This window comes from Eulemur rufifrons, chromosome 17 (genome assembly GCF_041146395.1).
Source record: "Eulemur rufifrons isolate Redbay chromosome 17, OSU_ERuf_1, whole genome shotgun sequence".
NCBI lineage: Eukaryota > Metazoa > Chordata > Mammalia > Primates > Lemuridae > Eulemur > Eulemur rufifrons.
The window spans coordinates 34,905,561-34,927,076 of record NC_090999.1 but is presented as its reverse complement, the minus strand read 5'-3'; the positions used below and the strand labels follow the sequence as shown (position 1 = coordinate 34,927,076).

The window sequence follows — 21,516 nt, the reverse complement described above, 5'->3', positions numbered from 1 at the left end:
CTGAACTTTTTGAATCTTTTGAAGAGAAAAATCTCTTAAAACTTCTCAAGATCTAAGTTTATGGTTACACAAGCTTATTATTTATGTGCTTCAGAGGCTTTTGCTCACTTTAATCATTTGTTCATTCATTCAGTACATATTCCTTGAAGTCCTCACTGGAAGCAAAATTGTGGAGGGGATGCCATTAGACGGTCATTACTCAGAGAAAGGGAAAAACGGAAAATGTATTCTGCAGAGACACTTAAGGCTGAAGGGGGTGTGTGTGTGTTAGAGACAGATATATATCTATGTGTGCATGGAGACATGGTCCACAGTTCTGTAGGAACAACTTCCTAAAGATCTTTAAAATCTATCTCTTCTTCCTATTCCCAGTGTTATTTCTTTATTTCAGGCCATCAGCATTTCTCATATACACTGATATTTCTTGCCTCTGGCCTTGTCCCCTATTCTACCTTCATACTGCTTTTTTCTGTACACAGCTTCTCTCAGAGTCCCCTCATTAGAGCACAGATTGGATTATGTGTCTCCTTGTTACCCACAGAATAAAGTTCAGAATTCTTAATATGTAGTCTTAATATAGACTTTGTATTAAATAAATAGCCCCTTTACTAATCTCTCTTGAGTCAGTCACTTTTAGGTACTGTCTGTTCCTACTGAGACCCCCAGCTGGCTTTACCTTCTCCTTCCCAGTTCTGCATATCTTCCATTTGCCCCTGTGGACCTGCTATCTGTCATTGTCCACCCTGCTCTCAGTGGCAGGAGGCTGACCTTATCCTTTGGCATCTAGATGGGATTAGACAATGGAAAGCACTGGCAGGAGGAGAGTAGGGTTGCTGTGTTTATTCTCCAGGCTTCCTCCTGCCAAATCATATCATCTTGGCTCTCCTAGAGGTCATGGCTCCTATCACATGGCCCTCTTCGTACCTTTTAGGCCTGGGTGTGGTAGCAGCCTGAGGAGTTTGCACTATCTCTTGACTGTGCCCACACCTTTCACACCTTGTAAATAGTCCCTTTCTTAAACTCTCCTTAAATTACCCAGTTTGAGGGTACTGTTTCCTACTAGGATCCTGAGTGCTACATTCCCCAAACCTAAGCTTCAGTCAAGCTTGCAGTTACAGCTGTGTTATTTTCCTGTAGCACTGATCTCCCTCTTTTATTAAAAATTATTTGGTGAGATCTTTTTCATTCCTTCCCTCTTATAGTCTTTTTTTCCTCTTTCCTTTTCTGGCATTGCAGAAACTGAAATGTTTGAATGGAACTGAAATGTCTGAATGAATAAGGAGAGGATGGATGTCTGAATTTCCCTGTGGTGTATAGCATAATATTTATTTAGATGTCTGAAATGAGATCTTTAGAAAAAAGAGGGAAAGGGAGTGGGTACTGAAGTCAGTATAGTCACTTTAATAACTTCTAGATTTTTATTTCATTCTTTTCAAAAAGTCAATTTAGTACTTGTTTTTCTTTACCTTTGCTTCTACATATAGAGATTAACATTGGTTTACTTCAGTTTTTCTCTTCTCTTTAAATGCATTTTATTTTATTTATTTTTTTGAGACAAGGTCTTGCTCTGTCACCCTGGGTAGAGTGTGGTGACATGATCATAGCTCACTGCAGCCTCAAACTCCTGGGCTCAAGTGATCCTCCTGGCCCAGCCTCTCGAGTAGCTAGGACTACAGGAGCATGCTACCACATCCAGATAATTAAAAAATTTTTTGTTGTTGAGATGGGGTCTTGCTATGTTGCCTAGGCTGGTCTTGAACTCTTGGCCTCAAGTGATCCTCCCGTCTCTGCCTCCCAAAGTGCTAGGATTACAGGGGTGAGCCACCATGTCTGACCTATAAAATGCATTTTAGATTACTCTATTGGAATATTTCATAACAGCATATCTTTGAGGAAGTATATACTGTATATAAAATGGGAGAGATTTCAATTATCACTTAATTGGAGGCAAATATAAGAAACATATCTATCTATCTAGGTATTCATGTATGTATCTTCCTCAATATATTGTAGAAGGAATGCAATAGGAACAAACATACAGTAAATAACAGTTGTTTTTAGTAGGATCGAAATATGTATGTGGCACTATCAACTATGGTCCTGATGGGAAACAGATGGCACTTTCAAGCTGAATAATTTGAGGAGGATTAAATGAAGGAACTAGTCACAAATATGTAAGCGGTTTAGAAAATCAACAAGAGATAATGCAGTACCCTGGGCTCGCAACAGAGAGGACAGAATATTGCCCCTTAGACCTGAGGGGCAAAGAGGAGTGGTTACTGGAACCTCCAAAAGGGAACTGTGGAGAGAAGACTACCTGATAACAGCTGTGGTCTCAGGTAGAGGATTAAAACCCATGGTGACCCTGCAGGAGGGGAGCCAATTAATTAAATACCCTGTCCCCATACTCTTTGTGCCCCTTGACTCCTGCCAATGCTTCCTTCTTAACGGTACCCGGCCTCCCCGCAACTACCCAGTAACCACTCAGGAGGGGAGCCTGTTCCCATACTCTTTCTGTCCTTTGACTTCTGCCAGTGCCACCCTTACCCCTCCATTGGGCAAACCTAACTGGAAGGAAGTACGTGAGAGAGCCCATGGCTACAGTCTATAAGTCTGCTTCCTGGGGCAAAGTGCTGAGTGAAGAAGGGTAGAAAGTGCATTAGAAAGATACCTGCAAGAGAATGAAAACACTTTGCTCTATGGTAATGACATATGTGAACTGCTGTGATCTATTATTGTAATAGATGAAGGCTTATCGTAAGATTATTATGGAATTTTAAAAGTGACTTAAGGAAATTTTAATTAAGAGAAAAATATCCTAGAATTATCATTAGGGCCCAAAATGGTATCTATGTCATTTAGATATTAAAGAAAGAACATATCTATCCTATGAAAGGGTTTATTATGAGAACAGTCTTCCTAGAACACTAATTTGAACATAGAACTCTCCATCACTACTCTAAAAAATTACCATTAAAATTAAAGAATATTCCTCTGCTTTTTGGAGTAGAGATATCTGTTTACTCTAGAGGGATGGACGGATATGCCTCTTTGTGTGTGTGTGTGTGTGTGTGTGTGTGTGTGTGTGTTATATATATGAGCAATAGGGGAAATCATTGTGACATATTTAACTTGAAAAAGGCACACTTAGACAATGACAACTCAATATGGAAGCTCAATATTTATGAAGTTTCTTCATAAAGATATCATTATTGTGTTTGTGGAGATGGTATAATATATTCTGAGTAAAGATGTAATGGTCCTTACTCAGTTCTCATTCTCATTGGTATCTTAGCTTTTGACATCCTACATTTATGCAGATATATACTGGATACTCTAACCTCTGGTTTTTGTATCACAACATTGTCCTACTTCTCTGTTGTTCATTCTTATGTTCAAAGAATGGCCATTGTATGCTGCTAAACAAGACAGACACAGTCGCTGTGTAATTATCCTTTCTTCCTTGCTCTCCTACAGACTCTTTTCATGATTTCAAGATGGGTATTAATCTTTAGCTGATTTGTCTCTGTTAGTTTTGACTTTATGCTTTCTCTGAGAACTGCTTAAGTTATAACTTGTAATGGCAACAAATTATGTCTCTCTTCACTTCTGATCTTTACCCTGAGTTTTATTAATTTAGTCACTCAATAAATTTTTATTCAGATCTGTGTGCCTGGTACAAAGGATACAAAAATGATAAAGGTAGTTCTTGCCCTCAGAGTTGCTGACAGACACACAAAAAGCAATTTTAAAATACAGTGTGATAGACATATGTACACGGTGCTATGGGACACATAAGAAGGGAGTGCCTGACTTGGACTTGAAGAGGAAATGAGAGGGCAAGTATCCCCAACAGGACGCTAAACGTACAGGCACCTAGGGTTTTAACGGCATAGTATGTTTGCGCAACAGCGAAGGTTCAGTGTGATGACAACCTTAAGGGCTGCGTGGGGGAGGGTGGAAGGTGAGGCTGAGCATTTAGGAAGGTGTTAAGATTGGTTGCCCCAAAGGCAATATTCTCAGTACTAAACTAATGTTCTTCCACCATAAAGGAGCTCCCTCTCACCTGAAATCGTGAGGGGGGAGCTTCACAAACACAACATCTCCACAAATACAACAATGATATCTTTATGAAGAAACATTTTTATCAGTGGGGACCATCATTCTCTCTACTTCCAAACCCTGAAGTGTCATCTTCAAGATCTGCCTCAGCATTTATGATCCATCCTCAAGTTGCATCATTTCTATATTCAAAACATTCTTCCATGCATCCTTTTATATTTTCACTATCAACACACTACTTATCACCTAATTACTAGATTATTTCAAAACTATGTCCTTTAGAGATTATGGATTAAATACTCAGGGAAATGCAAATCAGAACCACAATGAGATATTGCTTAACTTTAAAGTTCCAAAACAATAAATGTTGGCATGGATGCAGAGAGGTAGGAACACTCACACACAGCTGTGGGACTGTAAACTAGTATAACCTCTATGGAAAGCAGTATGGAGCTATCTCAAAGAACTGTAATCAGAACTACCATTTGATCCAGCAATCCCACTACTGGGTATTTACCCAAAGGAAAAAAAGACTTTCTATAAAAAAGACACCTACACTCCAATGTTTATAGCAGCACAATTCACAATTGCAAAGATGTGGAAACAACCCAAGTGCCCATCAATGCATGAGTAGATTAATAAAATGTGTTATATGTATACCATGGAGTACTACTCAGCCATAAAAAAACGGTGAACTAATACTTCTTGTATTATCCTGGATGGAGCTGGAGCCCATTCTTCTAAGTGAGGTATCACAAGAATGGAAAAACAACCACCACATGTATTCATCATTAAATTGGAACTAATTGATCAACATTTATGTGCACCTATGGAAATAACATTCATTGGAAATCAAACAGGTGGGAGGCGGGAGGGAGGGGATGGGCAAATTCACACGTAACGTGCACAATACACACGATCTGGGGGATGGGCACACTTACAACTTTGACTCAAATGGTACAAAAGCAATTTATGTAACCAAAACGTTTATACCCCCGTAATATTCTGAAATAAATAAATAAATACTCCCCTTCCCTCTCCCTCTCTCCCCCGTCCCTCCCTCTTCCTCTCCCCCTCCCCCATATTTTTTAAAAATTAATTTCTAAAATCCCTTATTTTACCATGTTGGCAATTCTGAACACAAGTTAGGCAGTAGTATTTTATTTCCTACAGGATAATTTCTTTCCTAGGCCAGTATCTTAAACCCATAATCTTTTAATAAACACAAAAATCTCAAGCACTCTTAATCCCAGTAAAAATCACAAAATTACAGAATTCAGAGATAATCTGCAGTAAAGATTATATTTTTCCATTAACTTTGAGTTTTTGTTGTGAACACATGTGTTATACTGAATGAAGTTTTTTTTAAAGGACTGGTCCCCATTCTCCAATTATATCTTCCTTGCCATAATTCTAACCTGTTTGTCTATCTAGCCAGACCACATATTCACTGACTCTAGAAAGAGATACCCTATTTTGGAATCCTGGTTCCACTACCTACTAGTTTCAGCATTGTCACTCATTTCTTTAAGCTTCAATAATTTTATGTGAAAAATGAGGATAGTGATAGTACCTACTTCAAAGGGCTGAGGTAAGGATTGAGTTAACCTGTGTAGCCTCCTGTCCCGCATGTGTGAGCACGCAGTGCATGTTGGCTCTGAAATGTTGTGTACCTTGAAAACTTCTTGCTCATTCCCTCTGCGCTCTCGTTGATGCAATTCTCATGCTGCCCTTGCCTCCCTCTACCACTAAATGCTCTCCTCGTGCTCTTCGTTATTGCTTCTGTTTTACCTTCTGTTTCAAGTTCATCTCAGTGGCCTCTTCTTTAATAGTATTTTCTAACTATTCCTGTTCATGTTGACCTCTGAATTGCTATAGATCCCTTTATGCCATTTTAGTAATTAGTCATGTTTCTATTTTTATGGCGTAATTCTGCCTTTTATGATGTTTCTTTTTAAATTTGGATACAGTATAATAGAGTTGTGGAATTACCATCCTAATCAAGATACAGAATAGTTTCCTCACTCCTCCCAAAAGCCTATCTTGGTATTTCTTTTTAAACAATTTCTTGAGTATACATTCTTTTTTGACATGTACAATATAGGTTCTTGAACCTAGTATTTATTTTATATTAATTTGTCTTCCCTATGTATGGCCAAGCCTAGTATTAAGCATATAGTAAGTGAGTAGATGTTTGAATGTTTGAATTGTATCAAACAAAGCCTAAAAGCATGGTAAATTTGAATATATTAAGAAGCTACTAATTTCAATTATTTAACTTTGGTCTTTCAGGGCCATCTTATTTAGGTCCAAAATTTCAACTGAAAATGACTTCTGTATAACTTGTTAAAGTGGTTTTGGAGGCTGGGCATGGTGGCTCATGCCTGTAATCCTAGCACTCTTGGAGGCCAAGTTGGGAGGATCACTTGAGCTTAGGAATTTAAGACCAGCCTGAGCAAGAGTGAGACCTCGTCTCTACAAAAAATAGAAAAATTAGCCGGGCATGGTGGCACATGCCTGTAGTCCCAGCTGCTTGGGAGGCTGAGGTGGGAGGATTGCTTGAGCCCAGGAGTTTGAGGTTTGAGGCAGTAAGCTGTGATGACACCACTGCACTCTACCCAGGGTAACAAAGTGAGACCCTGTCTCGAAGGAAAAAAAAAAGTGGTTTTGGAGCCCTGCCAGGGCTAATAAAACCCATTTTTTATTGGTTTTTGGAAAACAAAAGGCTTGGTCCTTTCTATTTTTATTATCAAATATATACTTATGGTTTCTATTTTTTCTAACCCTATTAGTCTAAATTCTAATGTGAAGCAAAATTTTGTATCTTTATTTTCCTTGACTATATTTGGCTATTATGATGATATTAATTATTAAACTTGTTTATAGAATTTTGCCTTTTTTCTTAAATACATTTACATATTAAGCAATTCAATTACAAATGAATTAGTGACAGAGTGCAAAATGGAAAACCTTCCTGTTTTCTCAGCTTTATTTGCCATGGGCCAATTTTGTTCTCCTCCCTGGGAGTTTCTTTTATTGATTGTTCCTAAAATCAGAGGTCAATGCAAGTAAGAAAATTTATCCTTGGATAAAGGTGGGGCTGATATGGGCAAGCAGATGCCGTGTGGTTTCCTCAGTCTTCACTCCTGGGTATAATGGAGAGCGTATTGATTCTTCTCCATAAAGGGCAAACTATACTTAAGATTTTCAACCCATTCAGTAGACTTTACTTCCTAATGAAGTGAATTGAATTTATTCATATGTGTCTTTTTTTCCCTTCCCCAACAGCTTCCATGCCTATGGCTGTTCTAAAATTGGGCCAAATATATCCATTTCAGAGAGGCTTTTTCTGTAAAGACAACAGCATCAACTATCCGTACCATGACAGTACCGTCACATCCACTGTCCTCATCCTAGTAGGGGTTGGCTTGCCCATTTCCTCTGTAAGTAAATTAAATAAGTAGGTAGTTATGGGTTTGTTGTGCTGGAGGTTGGATGCAGTGATGGAGTTGGTTGGGGGTAAACCCACAGTGCTGTCTTCACCAGTCTTCATGTGGTAAATGATCGCTTGAGGAATATACCCCCTGTTTTAATCCAGGGGCAATGTTTTCCCAGTTAAAGGTGGATATTACCCAAAACAACTTGATGTCATCCTGAAGGTTTGAAGGATTATAGAATGATTATTTTAGAATGGAAGAGTCCATTTAAATCACTTGGACCAACTCGTCTCAGTATATAAGTGAAGAAACTTGGCCCAGACACTTGCTAAAGCCAGTAAGCTATTTTATGGCAGAGCTGAAACTAAGATTATGCTTGCTTTATCATATTAAGTAGAAATTGAGGCCATGAAAAAGGAAAAGGTTTAGCTATTAAATTCGAGAAAACAAAAAACTCAGCAGAAAGATGATAAATGTATAATAAAATTCTCAGAGTATATTAAAATTGTTTTACTGTTTGTTAAGTTGTATTATCCTTTAGATAGTTCATCACTTTGTAGGATAATATTGTGTGGGTTGCATTGTTTTAGATAACTGAAAACTTTCATTCTAGGTTAAGATTTGCAAACTAGGTTAAGATTGGTACTTGAGATACTGTGCCTACTTTCTTTATCCTTGTCTCTCATTCCTAAATCTTACCCTTTGTCATTCTGTGTGAACTGGAAATAGAAGGGAAGGAACAAGGCAAAAATTTACCTCCTTGAATGTCTTGAGAGTCCATCAGATCATACCATATTTCTCCTCTGGCCATCTATCTCTTGTCATTTGGCTTCTCTAGATACTTGACTTACAAAATTTTAGTGTCTCAGCAAATTCAGCAGCCTTGTTCCATAATAGGACTGGCTGGCTTTTCTTTCCCTATTTTGCCCCCAAATTGGCTAAGAATGATAACCTAATTCTTTGCTTTTCCAGTTCATATATCTGAACTCATTTTGCCTTTTTGGCTGGCAGATTTTTTTTAAATGGTCTTCACAGTATCCTGAAGGTGAAGGAGACTTGGATTTTATTATATTCCAAGATGTATTTCTATGAATTTATAATTCTAACTTGATTATAACTACTTTTATGAGAGTAAAGGGGTAGAAAAGTCTGAGATTTGGTTTGAGATACATTTTTCCTAAGAAGTAAATCCCACCGTATCTGGTAACTTCCATTGGAGCCATCAGGCTTATGAGAAACTGTGTGCAGGGAAGCATAAAGTACTGCCACTTAGATGGTAATAGACGGTGTTGCTGTACTTGCATGAAGTCTAAGGTAGCTGGCTGGGCGCAGTGACTCATGCTTGTAATCCTGACTCTTTGGGAGGCCGAGGCAGGTGAATCACTTGAGATCAGAAGTTGGAGTGCAGCCTGAGCAAGAGTGAGACCCCGTCTCTACAAAAAATAGAAAAATTAGCTGGACATGATGGCACATGGCTGTAGTCCTGGCTACTCGAGAGGCTGAGGCAGGAGGATCACCTGATCCCAGGTTTTGGAGGTTGCAGTGAGCTATGATGACACCTTTGCACTCTGGCCCAGGAGACAGAGCAAGACCCTGTCTAAAAAAACAAAAAAAATACAAGGTAGTTGTGCTATTGCCAGATAAAGTTTTTTAAAAGAACTGCCCCTGTATTTGAGGAGATAATTGCTTGATCATCAGGAAATTACTTTTAGTTATTTGACTTAGTACATTTCATCTTTTTATTTAAAAAAATTTAATTATAGAAATAATACATATTCATATATAAATTTTAAAAATTTATTATAAAGCAGAAAGGAAAAAGAAATAACCCTTAGTTCTACTACCTGAGGATAACTACTGTTATTTCCTTTAATTAGACAGTTTTTATATCATTATGAGCACATTGCAAATTCAGTTTTGTGCCTTGTTTTTAACTTATCTTTATAATAAATATTTTTAGGTTATGGTATTATAAATACCAAATCATTTAAATGAATAGCAATAAGGCTAAATTTTTTTAAAAAGCAGTGGAAGAGGACTTGTTGTGAATCCTTAAGTTCTTGGATATTGATTCCTATGAGTTTGCTGTTAGAATTGGCGTGAAAAAATATTTCAACACAAATTTATTTATAATTAAAAAAGTAGTATTTGGCCATTTTCTAGGCCTTAAATATGCTGATGGCTTATGGACTAATGCCTTGTGGAAGGGATTTTTGCAAATTCCCAGGATAGATTTATGTGTTTGTTTTAATAGTTTATGTATAACATCAGGAGAAGATTATTTCTATAAAGTAAATTATGTTTAATGTAACTATATATACTTTATAATTTGAGAAATAAGATTCTGGATGATAGAAAAATTTAAATTTTAAAGCAGTGACATTTTTACAATCTGAGGTCCGTAATCTTTTTTTAAAAATGCATTCTGTACTGTTTCTCCTTTAGCTATCAAAGACAGGGTTTCACTCTGTCACCGAGGTTGGAGTGCAGTGGTGTGGCGTGATCACAGCCCACTGCAGCCTCAACCTCCTAGGCTCAAGTCATCCTCCCACCTCGGCCTCCCAGTAGCTAGGCCTACAGGCACACACCACCATGCCTGGCTAATTATTTTTTGTAGAGATGTTGCTCAGGCTGGTCTCAAACTCCTGGCCTCATGTGATCCTCTCACCTTGGCCTCATAAAGTGCTGGAATTACAGACATGAGCCACTGCTCCCAGCCTCTTTTTGGATTTTAATGATGCACTTTGGATTTGACACCAAACTTGTTTTTTCCATCCTTTTTTGGCTTGTGTAGGTCTACCTTCTCCCTTGGCAATTCCGTATACATTTACTTTTGTAAATTTTTACATTTCTAGGAAAAGGTAAAAGCTGCAATGTGTATGCAAACTTTCAGACTAATGATAGTAAAGATAAAGTTAGTGTTAACTGTCAAATCCATATGTTACAATGAATACGTATACTTTGTCTAGATTTTAAAATGTATAGTTTGGGGATAGAAAAATGATCTTTGTGTAATAGGCTATTTTAAATTGACTTGAGTACTGACTGTGAATAGTTGCTTGTCGTAGGTCCTGATTACTCTATAGCAACTGTTTAGCAAAAATATTTAGCCTAAAATGATAGCATAGCCAGTGCTTTTCTATGATCGCCTTATAAAACTCCTAGAGAGAGATTGTATTATTCATGGTGACCCAAACTGCATCATTACAAACTAGAAATGTATGTGGAAGAATGCTTATCACTTTATATATCTTTTAAATTAATGAGAAACAGATGAATGCCCCAAAGAAAAATGGACAAAAGGCATGAACAGAAAGTTGTCAATAGGAGAAAAGAATTGTCAAGAAATATAAAAAAAAATTTAAATTCTTAAGATATCAAAGAAGTTCATATTAAAGCAACACTGAGAACATAGTTTGGCCTGTCCCATTAGCAAAAGAACCTTCCCAGCTTGTCAGGCATAGAAAACAGACAGGTACACAAACCTGGCAGGGTTATAAATTGGTATTATAAAATATATAATTTTGGACCTAGAAAGTATACTAGAAGCAGTTTATCCTGGAAATAAGTTTTGTGTGGAGAATTAGTTGAAAGACTTCATTACAGAATTATTTTTTATAGTAGAAAATTAGAAATAAATTAATTCAGCTGTAGGGGACTGTTTTATAATTTACCCTAATGATGAAATATTATAATATTAGTTCATTTCATAATTTTTTAATTTTTTTGACATGGAAAGATATTTGTAATATATTGAGAGTAGAAGGGAGAAGAGTAGCAGTAATGGTTCTCTCTCAATAGTGGGTTTATGAGTATATGAGATTATTTTCATTTTATCTTCTACATTTTCTGTTTTTTTCCCTTCCATTGCTTTTCAAATAAGAAGAAAGTCTATTTTTATTTAAAAACCCATTAGAAATTATTCCATTTTCATTTCTATACCTGAAGTTTAACTGTTTTAACCACATACCCATTTTCACATAGTTGTTGTGGAAGCTTAACAGTTATGTATGTGGGTTTAGTTTCATCTGTTTCTAAGAAAGTGCCAAAAGAAAAAAAAAAGACCCAAATAATGATATTTTGAAAATGTCCAATAAATTAAAACTCTGTTCCTTGTCCTGGGGCTTAGCAGCCTATGTGGTTGACTAGGCTTTCTTAGGAGTGATTGGTTGTCTGTGGACCTCAGTGGATCCACAGATACATACATGACTCCTTGAATGTGGAAAGTTTGTCTTGTATGTTGCAATATGTTATAATTCAATTCTGACATAAACCACCTGGAGTTAACATCTGACTCCAGGTTTAAGGTCACAGTCCCCAACAAGACTGCCCTCACTGTAGTTTTCAGCTGCAAGTTTGAGGATCCCCAGGCCACCCACACTTCTGACCAACCTGCTACAAATTTGGGGGGTTCCCATGACCCTGTCAGGTTTGGTAATTGGCTGTAGTAACTCATAGAATTCAGAAAAGCATTATATTTATGATTATAGTTTTATGATAAAGAATACCAATAAGGATGAGCCAAATGAAGATACACATAGGGTGAGGTCTAGGGTTTGGGGGCAGCATGAACGCAGAGTTCTTTTGCTCTCTCCCAGTGAAATCAGGATGTGTCACCCTCCCAGCACATTGGTGTGTTCACCAACCAGGCAGCTCCTCTCAGCTTTGGTGTCCATTGTTTTTATTGGGGTTTCATTATGTAAGCACGATTGATTGAATCATTGGCCATGAGATTGAACTTAATCTCTAGTCCCCTCTCCTCCTTTGAGGTTCAGCTGGCATAAAGCCCCATCCCTCTGATCAGATGGTTAGTCTTTCTGGTGACTTGTCCCCATTCTGAGTCATCTCATTAGCATAAACTCAGGTGTGGTCCAAGAGGCTCAAGAATGATAAAGACACTCCTATTACTTAGGAAATTCCGAGGATTTAGAGTCTCTCTTCCAGGGACAAAGGCTGGATTCTTTGTTATAGACACCTATCTCTGTATTTTTTTTGCTGTGTAGACATGGTACCTTGAATGTAGTTAAGCACTCAGATGTAGGATTGATATAACTTAATTTTAAAAAGAAGTTTTTTATTTTCCTTTCATTTTGCTAACCCAGGTTTACTAAGGACCTGGAGACTTTCTCTCTAATATGAGTTTCTGTTGTTGAAAAAAATATTCTGATACTTATAAAATGGTAAAGAAGACTTTATTCAAGACTGTTGCAACGGGGGAGAGAAATTGAGCTTGGCTGCAAATACAAGGACAAGGGGCATTTATAGCCAAGGATCAGGGTGAAGGGATCCATGAATGGAAAATTACTAAGAGGAGATAGCATGGGTGAGGAGATTCTTGCTGAAATGACCTAACAGGATTCTTGCTAAAGGCAGGCCAAGGACTTAGACATGAAAGATGAGGGATGAGGAACTTGATCATGTATCAAGGGTGATCAGCTATCAAGGGCTAGGGAAATGTTGCTAAGCTGACTTAGCAGAATTTTTGCTAAGATTGGGCTGTGCAAACCAGGCAAGGATAGGCTGGACATTTCCCCCTCTCCCACTTTCACCTCAATAGGCAACAAGACAATAAGCTTCACTAGAGTAGGGATGGTCTGTTTTGTTCACCATTGTATCCATAGTGCAAAGCACAGTGGTTGGCATGTAATAGGTGCCTAATAAACAGAGAAAGAATTTTTTTAATGAAAAACTAAGAAATATGAAGTAGAATAAGATTGTTTATGTTTGATAACTTCTACCATGAAAATTCAGCTTAACTCTATAGAAATATACTGTATTTCCAAATCATCTCTTAATATCAGATACTTCATTAAAAGAGCTTTTTAGGGAAAAAAATGGGACCCAATTATATTGAACGTGTATCCTGACTAGAGATATCTTACAATATGGGGAAAATGCCTATTAGAATTGAAGAAATACAGTATTGTGGAGGTTGGTTTCTTAAGTTGGAAAAAAGTTTTATTTTCTTGTTTACTTATTCCCATATGAAGCCAAATTTCCAATGTACAGCATTGTGGAATGTGCTCATTCTGTCAGTTCTTCCGAGCAATTTTCCCAGCACCCTTTCTTTATATAATTGTCACAAGATAAAATAATACCAAATGCGTCCATCAGTGATTTGCTATAATCACAGACTTTTTTTGTGTTTAAATCTGTGCTTTTTGATTGCTTGAGGCCGGGAATGTGAGGTTACAGTGAGCTATGATCAGACTACTGCACCCCAAGTGACAAGAGTGTGACCCTGTCTCTAAAAAAAAATAGTAATAAATTAAAAGCAACAACAAAAAACTGTTTTTCTTGGTAACTTTGAAAGAAGTAATGTATAGAATTAAATATCCTAACAAAAAAATGTACTGAATGCTTAGATTTGGTATATTAAGTATTTGTTATACATCCATTTTACAGAGATTTGAAATATATTGGTAAATTTTATTTTATGTTGGGTGAATTTAATGAGAAGAAAAGTTACATAAATACAGTTGTCCCTCTGTATGCATAGGTTTTGCATCTGTGGAGTCAACCGACTCTGGACTGAAAATATTTACTGAGGGAAACCCAATAAGAAATAACAAAAAGAATACAAATAAAAAACAACACAGTATGACTATTTACGTAGCATTTACACTGTATAAGTATTATAAGTCATCTAGAGATGATTTAAAGTATAGCATATGGCCGGGCGCGGTGGCTCACGCCTGTAATCCTAGCACTCTGGGAGGCCGAGGTGGACGGATCGTTTGAGCTCAGGAGTTCGAGACCAGCCTGAGCAAGAGCGAGACCCCATCTCTACTAAAAATAGAAAGAAATTATATGGACAGCTAAAAATATATATAGAAAAAATTAGCCGGGCATGGTGGTGCATGCCTGTAGTCCCAGCTACTCGGGAGGCTGAGACAGGAGGACCCCTTGAGCTCAGGAGTTTGAGGTTGCTGTGAGCTAGGCTGATGCCACGGCACTCACTCCAGCCTGGGCAACAGAGTGAGACTCTGTCTCAAAAAAAAAAAAAAGTATAGCATATGGGAAGATGTATTAGGTTACAGCCAAATACTATACCATTTTATATCATGGCCTTGAGCATCCATGGATTTTGGCATCTGTTTGGGGGATGAGGTGGTAGAGGTAGAGGTTGGGGTCCTGGAACCAGCCCCCCACTTATATGAGGGACAATGGTATTGAATGTATGTATACTGTTAATAATGAAAACTGAAGCTTTATTAGTTTCACATTAGCCAAGCTTACTAAATTCTATGGTTTTTCCCAAATGATATGGCTTTTTAAGGGAAATATCTGCTTATAATCTTAAAAAGCCTTTTTGTGTTAAACAAGTTTGTAGTTTTGGGACATGATGTGGAATGCTAAGGTTAGGTGGTTAAGGCCTATTACCTTGTGTACTGGATTCAGCTCCACTGAATCAGTAGACATTATCTTCTAACTTTTCTACTGCATATGTTAAATATCTTGATAAGTCTGTAGGATCTGAATTGGTTAAATGTTATTCTTAGATCTGAACTCTCATTTTTTTTGGAAGCCCTAAAAGTTGTTTCTACTAAATGAGCTCCTTCAACAAATTATTTGTGACAAGAAGACAAATGAAATGAAGATGTTCATTTTGCTGCTACCAGGAATTAAATCTTTTTAACCATCTAAACTTATAATCAGAGTTACAGTCCACCTCCTTTCCCTTTTTCAAATGACATGATTTTTCTGTTTGTTGAACATTCAATTGTCAAAATGGCCAAACATAAGTATATTTTTGATAAATGTAAGGATATTAATATGCACAGTTATTTTTAAATATATGAAAAAAGTCAAATTAATCTCCTTTCCATTAATTCCTAAACTTTGCTAATACCAAAATCTTTTTTTCCCCTTTTATATTTATCAGTGAATATACAAAAATGTTAGCACAATGATGTCTGTATTTTCCTATTGTAGACCAAAGAGTTTGAAGATAGAGTATCTCAGTATGACTTATTTTGGGAATATCATCTGCCATACGTTAGATAAAAGTGAAATGAAAGCATCTGTGTTAATATTTCATGAATTTATTTTCCTTTTTAATAAATGCTATTTGAAAGCTCTAACTGAGGATATTATATACTTTACCTTTTTTAGGTCCTAAGAAATTGTTTGTTAGAAATTTTTTTTTGTAATTAAAAAAAAAAATTTACACCTTGGGTTTGGCAATGAGTTTTTAGATACAACACCAAAAGGATGATCCATGAAGGAAATAATTGATAAGTTGGATTCCAGAGTATTTATTTTGACTTGAGATCATTGGTTCCAACCAAAAAAGAGTACAAGATTGATTGACAAATAAATAGAATAAACTTTCAATTTATAAGACATTATAATCTAGTGAAGACTTGAATTTAGAAAACATGATAGTACTTACAAATTCAGTGCAGGTTTTTAATTTTTATAATTAAAAAAACCAAGGAACTGGAACCTTGTGGCATTTACTCATTCCTGTGATTAAGGAAATATATGTGTGGAATATATTTAGTACATTTTATGTAAGGGACCATTACTATTTTGAAATTTATTGTGCAGTAGACCTTTAAAACATTAAAATTATTTTGGCTCTCTGAAAAACAAAAAAGATTGAATTTAGAGGCATCCTTTAATAGTGGAGATTTTATCTAAATACAACCCCACAGTCCATTATCTAAAACTCTTGGAGTGAGAACTTTTTGAATTTTTGAAAGCTTATGTGATTCATATGCCATATGTAACACTGCTCAGCAGGGTCTACGACATTACCTCATAATCAAAGTCTTTAATGTTTATATAGTGAAATGTGACTGGTTACAGTAAGTGGGGGTAAATAAAGGTTATATGTTCCTTCATTTGTTCAGGTTAGGTTTTGCCATCAGGTAAGTTCAGGTTGGGTTTTGGTGCCAAATGTTATGAAAGACCTGGGATTTTGTGGGTTTTGGGTCCCTGGATAAGGGATTATGGGCCTTTTAATGAAAGCTGACTTAAAACTGTTTAATTTCTTAGCCATGTTATGTGGTTACTTTAAGTAATTTTTAAAATAAACCCCCAAATTTAATTTTTGTTGAGCATAGCCCATGGTTAAAAGTGTAAGCTTAGAACCGCTTATGTGAAATTACCTCTTTTGTGATTGGAGTGCAGGATTGGTGATTTAAGCCATAAGAAATACATATGTGCAATGCAGTACAGTGATTTTGAATACTACCTTATTCAGTAATTGTGACGCATGAGCAAAAATAGTGTCCTGGAAAGAAGCCATTCATGAATCACTTGGGTGTTTTCCTGGTTGCTACAAATAGCTTGTACTGCACATCTAGCTTTCTAGAATATCACTTAGTATTTTATTGTAGCAAAATTACTTTGGGCTTCATATTTAAATAAATATAAAAATCTTTCCACTATTTCTGTCAATTACCTTTTAAACTTTTATATTTAGAATGAGAATGAGATAAGGTCTTAAGAATTGCAATTTTCTGCTATCTCATGAGCCTGTGTTTCTAACATGACAAGAAATGGAATTCTATATTACTTGTAGCAAGAAAACTTTTTATGTCTGTTTTTGGACTATGATCAGTCAACACCAGCTCAGAGCATGGTTTTTAAGTAACCTAATTTCAGAAGGAGGTTCCCAGTTGTTGCCTCTCTATTATGGGAGTAGATAGCAACAATGAAGAATGTTTTTAGTCAGATGATTTGTCGATGGTTGTCTTGGCTTAGAAGGTTGGGTGTAGGGGTAGGTTTTATTATATCTAGGGTAAAGATAAGCAGGAAGTCACTGGCAGGACAATAAGAGTAGGAGGAATGGTCTAGTGATTCACTGATTTTCTCAGTAGAATACATGGCAGTTTTGAAGTACAATACAATAATAATGTGTTTAATGCACATGTGTTAAAGCAGATACATTCTTGAGTGTCAATTTTCTGATATATCTCAAAGCATCCTTTTAGAAACTATGAAAATTTGAGAGAAAAACTGAGATTTCTGTGAAACTAATTTCTCTATAACTTGGGAGAGTATATCCTTGTTTAATTTTAGCAGTGGATTACCTGTTTCCAGCTTGGAAAATAACTCCGTTCCATGGGACCTGTTAAGGAAATCATTGGGCAAGGAGATGGAAAGAACAACCAGAAAGGCACCCATTTTGTTTACTATATAATTTTGCTATTACCTTTGAAAATATAATGTTCATTGTTTGGTTTAGAATTTTTATATATATATGTGAACAGAGGGCTCTGTTCTGTCATTTATTGAGTGTTACATATGAAGCACTGTGCTAGATATGTTATAGATTTTTTTCTATCATAACAGCTCCCTGAAGTTGGTAGGTATTTCTCTTTAATAGCTATTAAGTGGCCAACTTGGGATTTTATCCCCAAGTCTGCCTTACTTTATTCATATTCTTTTTTGACAGTCCCTCACTGTCTGTAGTGTGGATTGGGTCTATTTTGATGGAAGTGAGTAAGCCCTGTAAGTTCTTTTGTTTTGGTTTTATCAGTTGCAAGTTATGATGCATGTGAGTCTAGTTGGTGAATATTAGATTAGGGAAGAATAGTAGGAAACTTGCGTTAGTGTGATAGCGGTCACCAAGGCGTACAGTGGAACTCGATTGTCTGGGTTGACTATGTGCTAGAAGAATTTCTGAATCCTGATTAAGACTCTTTAAGAATGAAGGTTTGAATTTGAATTTTACTCCGTTTCTTAGCTTTACTGCTGCAATTCCATGTGACCTTATACAAGTCACTTCTCCCTTGATGAAAAAGGTACTTTTTTGCTTATCAAAGGCCATGAAAAGAAGGTTTGTTTCATTGAATCAAACACCACATCAATCTTAAAGTCTGTCTTTATTCCTAAGAAAAACAAGTTCACTGATTGAGCTTCCAGTATAGCAAACCACTTTGGTATTACACTTTAGAGAAAGGCACCGCTAATTTTTCACTTGTTAAGTAGGAATGAAATGCTTTGCCTATATTTCTTTCCCTGATCTTTTTTTGTTGTCTGTCTTTACTACTCATTTAGAGCTTGAGTAAGTTTTTCTCTGAACCCTTAAACAACTCTGGAAGAATGCTTGGTTGCTTATTATACTTAGTATAGTTCAGTAGCTTTCTTAGGAATCTTTCAAGAATAAGCTGATCCTCTCCCTCTCCAAATTTAATACTATATTCTCAGTTTCTTTAACTTTTCTAATTCAAAGAGCCTATCCTCTGTCTTAGCAATTCATTTTCCCTGGTCATATCCTACTTGTTGCCATTTCTAATAACTTAAACTCTTCCATAATCTGAATTGTAAGTATCCTACTCTCTGATCACCACCTTCATGGAAACAATTTCTGCTAGACACCAGCAGTTTCCAAGTTGCTAAATCCAGTGGCCTCCATCTTACTTGATCTATCCAACAACATTTAAAAAACATTAAAAAATTTTTCACTTTGAAATAATTTTAGACTCACTCAATTTAGAATTGACAACTTTACCTTAAGTATTCCAATTCATGGACAACTTTACATTGTTAAGTGTTCCAATTCATAAAGGTGATGTGTGTTTCCATTTATTTAGGTTTTTGATTTTTTTCATCGGTGCTTTTTAGTTTTCAGCATACAGAGCCAATATATATTTGGTTGGGCTTATACTTAAATATTTTAATTTTTTTAGCTATTATAAATGGTATCATGCTTTTAATTTTGGTTCTAATTTTTCATTGCTAGTATGTAGAAATGAATGATTTTTGTGTGTTGACCTTATATCCTGTGACCTCCCTGCACTCACTTATTAGTTCTAGGACTTTGGGATAGATTTCTTGAGATTTTCTACGCTCTCCTGGTTTTAATTCTGCCTTACTGGCTACTTTTATTCATGCCCCTTTGTAAATTCCTTCTCTTCTCCTTGATCTTTTAATTTGGAATTCTCTGGGGATTAATGCTTAGGTCCTCTTTTCTCCTTTATCTATACTTACTCCCTGGTAATCTCATCAGGGTTCATGGCTCTAATACTACCTCTATGCCAAATTTATAGCATAAAGTGCTAAAGCCTGGACCTCTCCCCCAAACTGCAGACTTTATATCCTACTGCCTACTTGACATCTCTACTAATAAGCACCTCAAACTAGATGCATCTAAGATTGAACTCTTGGATCTATTCCTTGCTTCCAGTTCCATCTCCATTCTTCCCCACCTCTGTTAACTCAACTTTAAACTTTTGGTTTCTCAGGTGGAAAACCTTAGGATCATTGCTGAATCTTCTTTCTTACACTCATACCTAGTCAATCCATTAACAAATTCTGTTGACTCTACTTTCAAAGTAAATCCAGAATTTGACTGCTATAAGACTTACCCGTACCCCTGCAAATGCCTTGCACATAGTAGGAACTTAGTTAATTGTTGAACTGAATTGAATTATTGCTTCTTTATTAAAGAAATAGTACTTAGGAATTTTTAAGATCTCATTTTCTCTAGTTGAATTACAGGCTTTTATAATGAAATATCTCTTAATGTTGACAAAAAAACAATTATTTTTATATCTTCTTTAAGTTTCTGAACTCTTAAGACTTCTATTAAGTGTTGAAATGTAATTATTATTAAACTATTTCAGATGTCCAGATATGGTGATAGAGTTTACAAATAGGAAAATATTCTATCTTCAGCTTATATTAGTTAAAATTTGGAAGGTAGGTCTGAAAATAATTATTTTTTAATTTTTCAAGACCTTGCCTCTATTAAAGAGTAATATTAATGAAGTACACTCCAGGTAAGCACTCCATGTAACATGAGAATACATTATGCTTAAGGTAACTGCTCTTAATTCTTTACAGGAAAAGAAATACATTCATCATGCCTGTAATCCGCCTCAGCCTCCCACAGTGCTAGGGAGGATCGCTTGAGCTCAGGAGTTTGAGACCAGCCTGAGCAAGAGTGAGACCCTGCCTCTACTAAAAATAGAAAAAATTAGCTAGGTATGGTGGTGTGCACCTATAGTCCCAGCTACTCAGGAGGCTGAGGCAGGAGGATCACTTGAGCTCAGGAGTTTGAGGTTGCTGTGAGGTAGGCTGATGCCACAGCACTCTAGCCCAGGTAACAGAGCGAGACTCTGTCATAAAGAAGAAAAAAAAAGAAAGAAAGAAAGAAATATATTCATGCTTTAAGTAATAAAGGAATGCAATAATCCAGATATTCTTTCAGTTATATAATACTCGTGATCTTTATTCTTTCTTCTTGGCTCTTGTTTTTTGGTGTAATTCAGTAATTATTTTTGTTTCTGATTCCTTCTTTGTTTCCTGAACTACATTTTATCATGTACCCCAGTGTGCTTTTTAGCTCATGCATGAACTGGGCAGAGGAACTGGACAGATTCTCTCACTGCAGTTTGATTCTCTTAAATATAACCAGAAGAAAAAGAAATGAGGCACTGGCACGTTCTTTTAACTATCTTAGTAAGTATGATTATATTTTAGGTACTCCATAATATCTTTTGACAGCTTATATTTTCAAAATTGACTCTTCTCTATTTGGAATTTTCCCATTGGTAAATAACAAAGGTAGATTTGCAAATGACCTAATAGAGAAGGTAGAACTAAATACATACACACATCACATGTCTATTTAGCCTAAGGGCACAGTCAGGGGGCAAAAATAATCATAGCCCCATTATTTTACAGGCTAGCCTATACCTCTTTATTCCATGGAGTCTTTTGGTCTGCTGATGGGGACTTTTCTTCTTCCAGACTTTTTAGGTGGTACCTGACCTTGTAACAAATCTCAAGATGCCTGACATCTGTATGTCAGGACATTTCAGACTATTGCCTGCTGCTGTTAGCCCTGTTAACAATAGCAGGCAATGATTTGCTGCTATGGATTCTGGAGTTGCATGCCACTCTCTTGTGGGCATCTGATATGTTTTATATCCGTACAATGTAATACTATTCAGCAATAAAAAGGAACAAAATATCAATCCATGGTACAATATATATGAACTTTAAAACATTATTTTGTGGAGGCATTTGTGTAGTTTTCACTAATATTAAAAGAGTT

General features: G+C 36.3%; 1 protein-coding gene across 3 annotated transcripts in view; it reads left to right on the top strand.

Moving 5' to 3' along the window:
- PLPP1 (phospholipid phosphatase 1) overlaps positions 1-21,516 on the top strand; it is an 87,481-nt gene that overhangs the window by 27,217 nt on the left and 38,748 nt on the right. For 2 of the 3 annotated variants that reach the window (XM_069492638.1, XM_069492637.1), the window contains exon 2: positions 7,351-7,505. The exons of the other annotated variant lie outside the window; for it this stretch is intronic. In XM_069492638.1, coding sequence (XP_069348739.1) covers positions 7,351-7,505 — 155 coding nt within the window. The remainder of the gene's footprint in view (positions 1-7,350; positions 7,506-21,516) is intronic. 3 annotated transcript variants of the gene reach the window in all.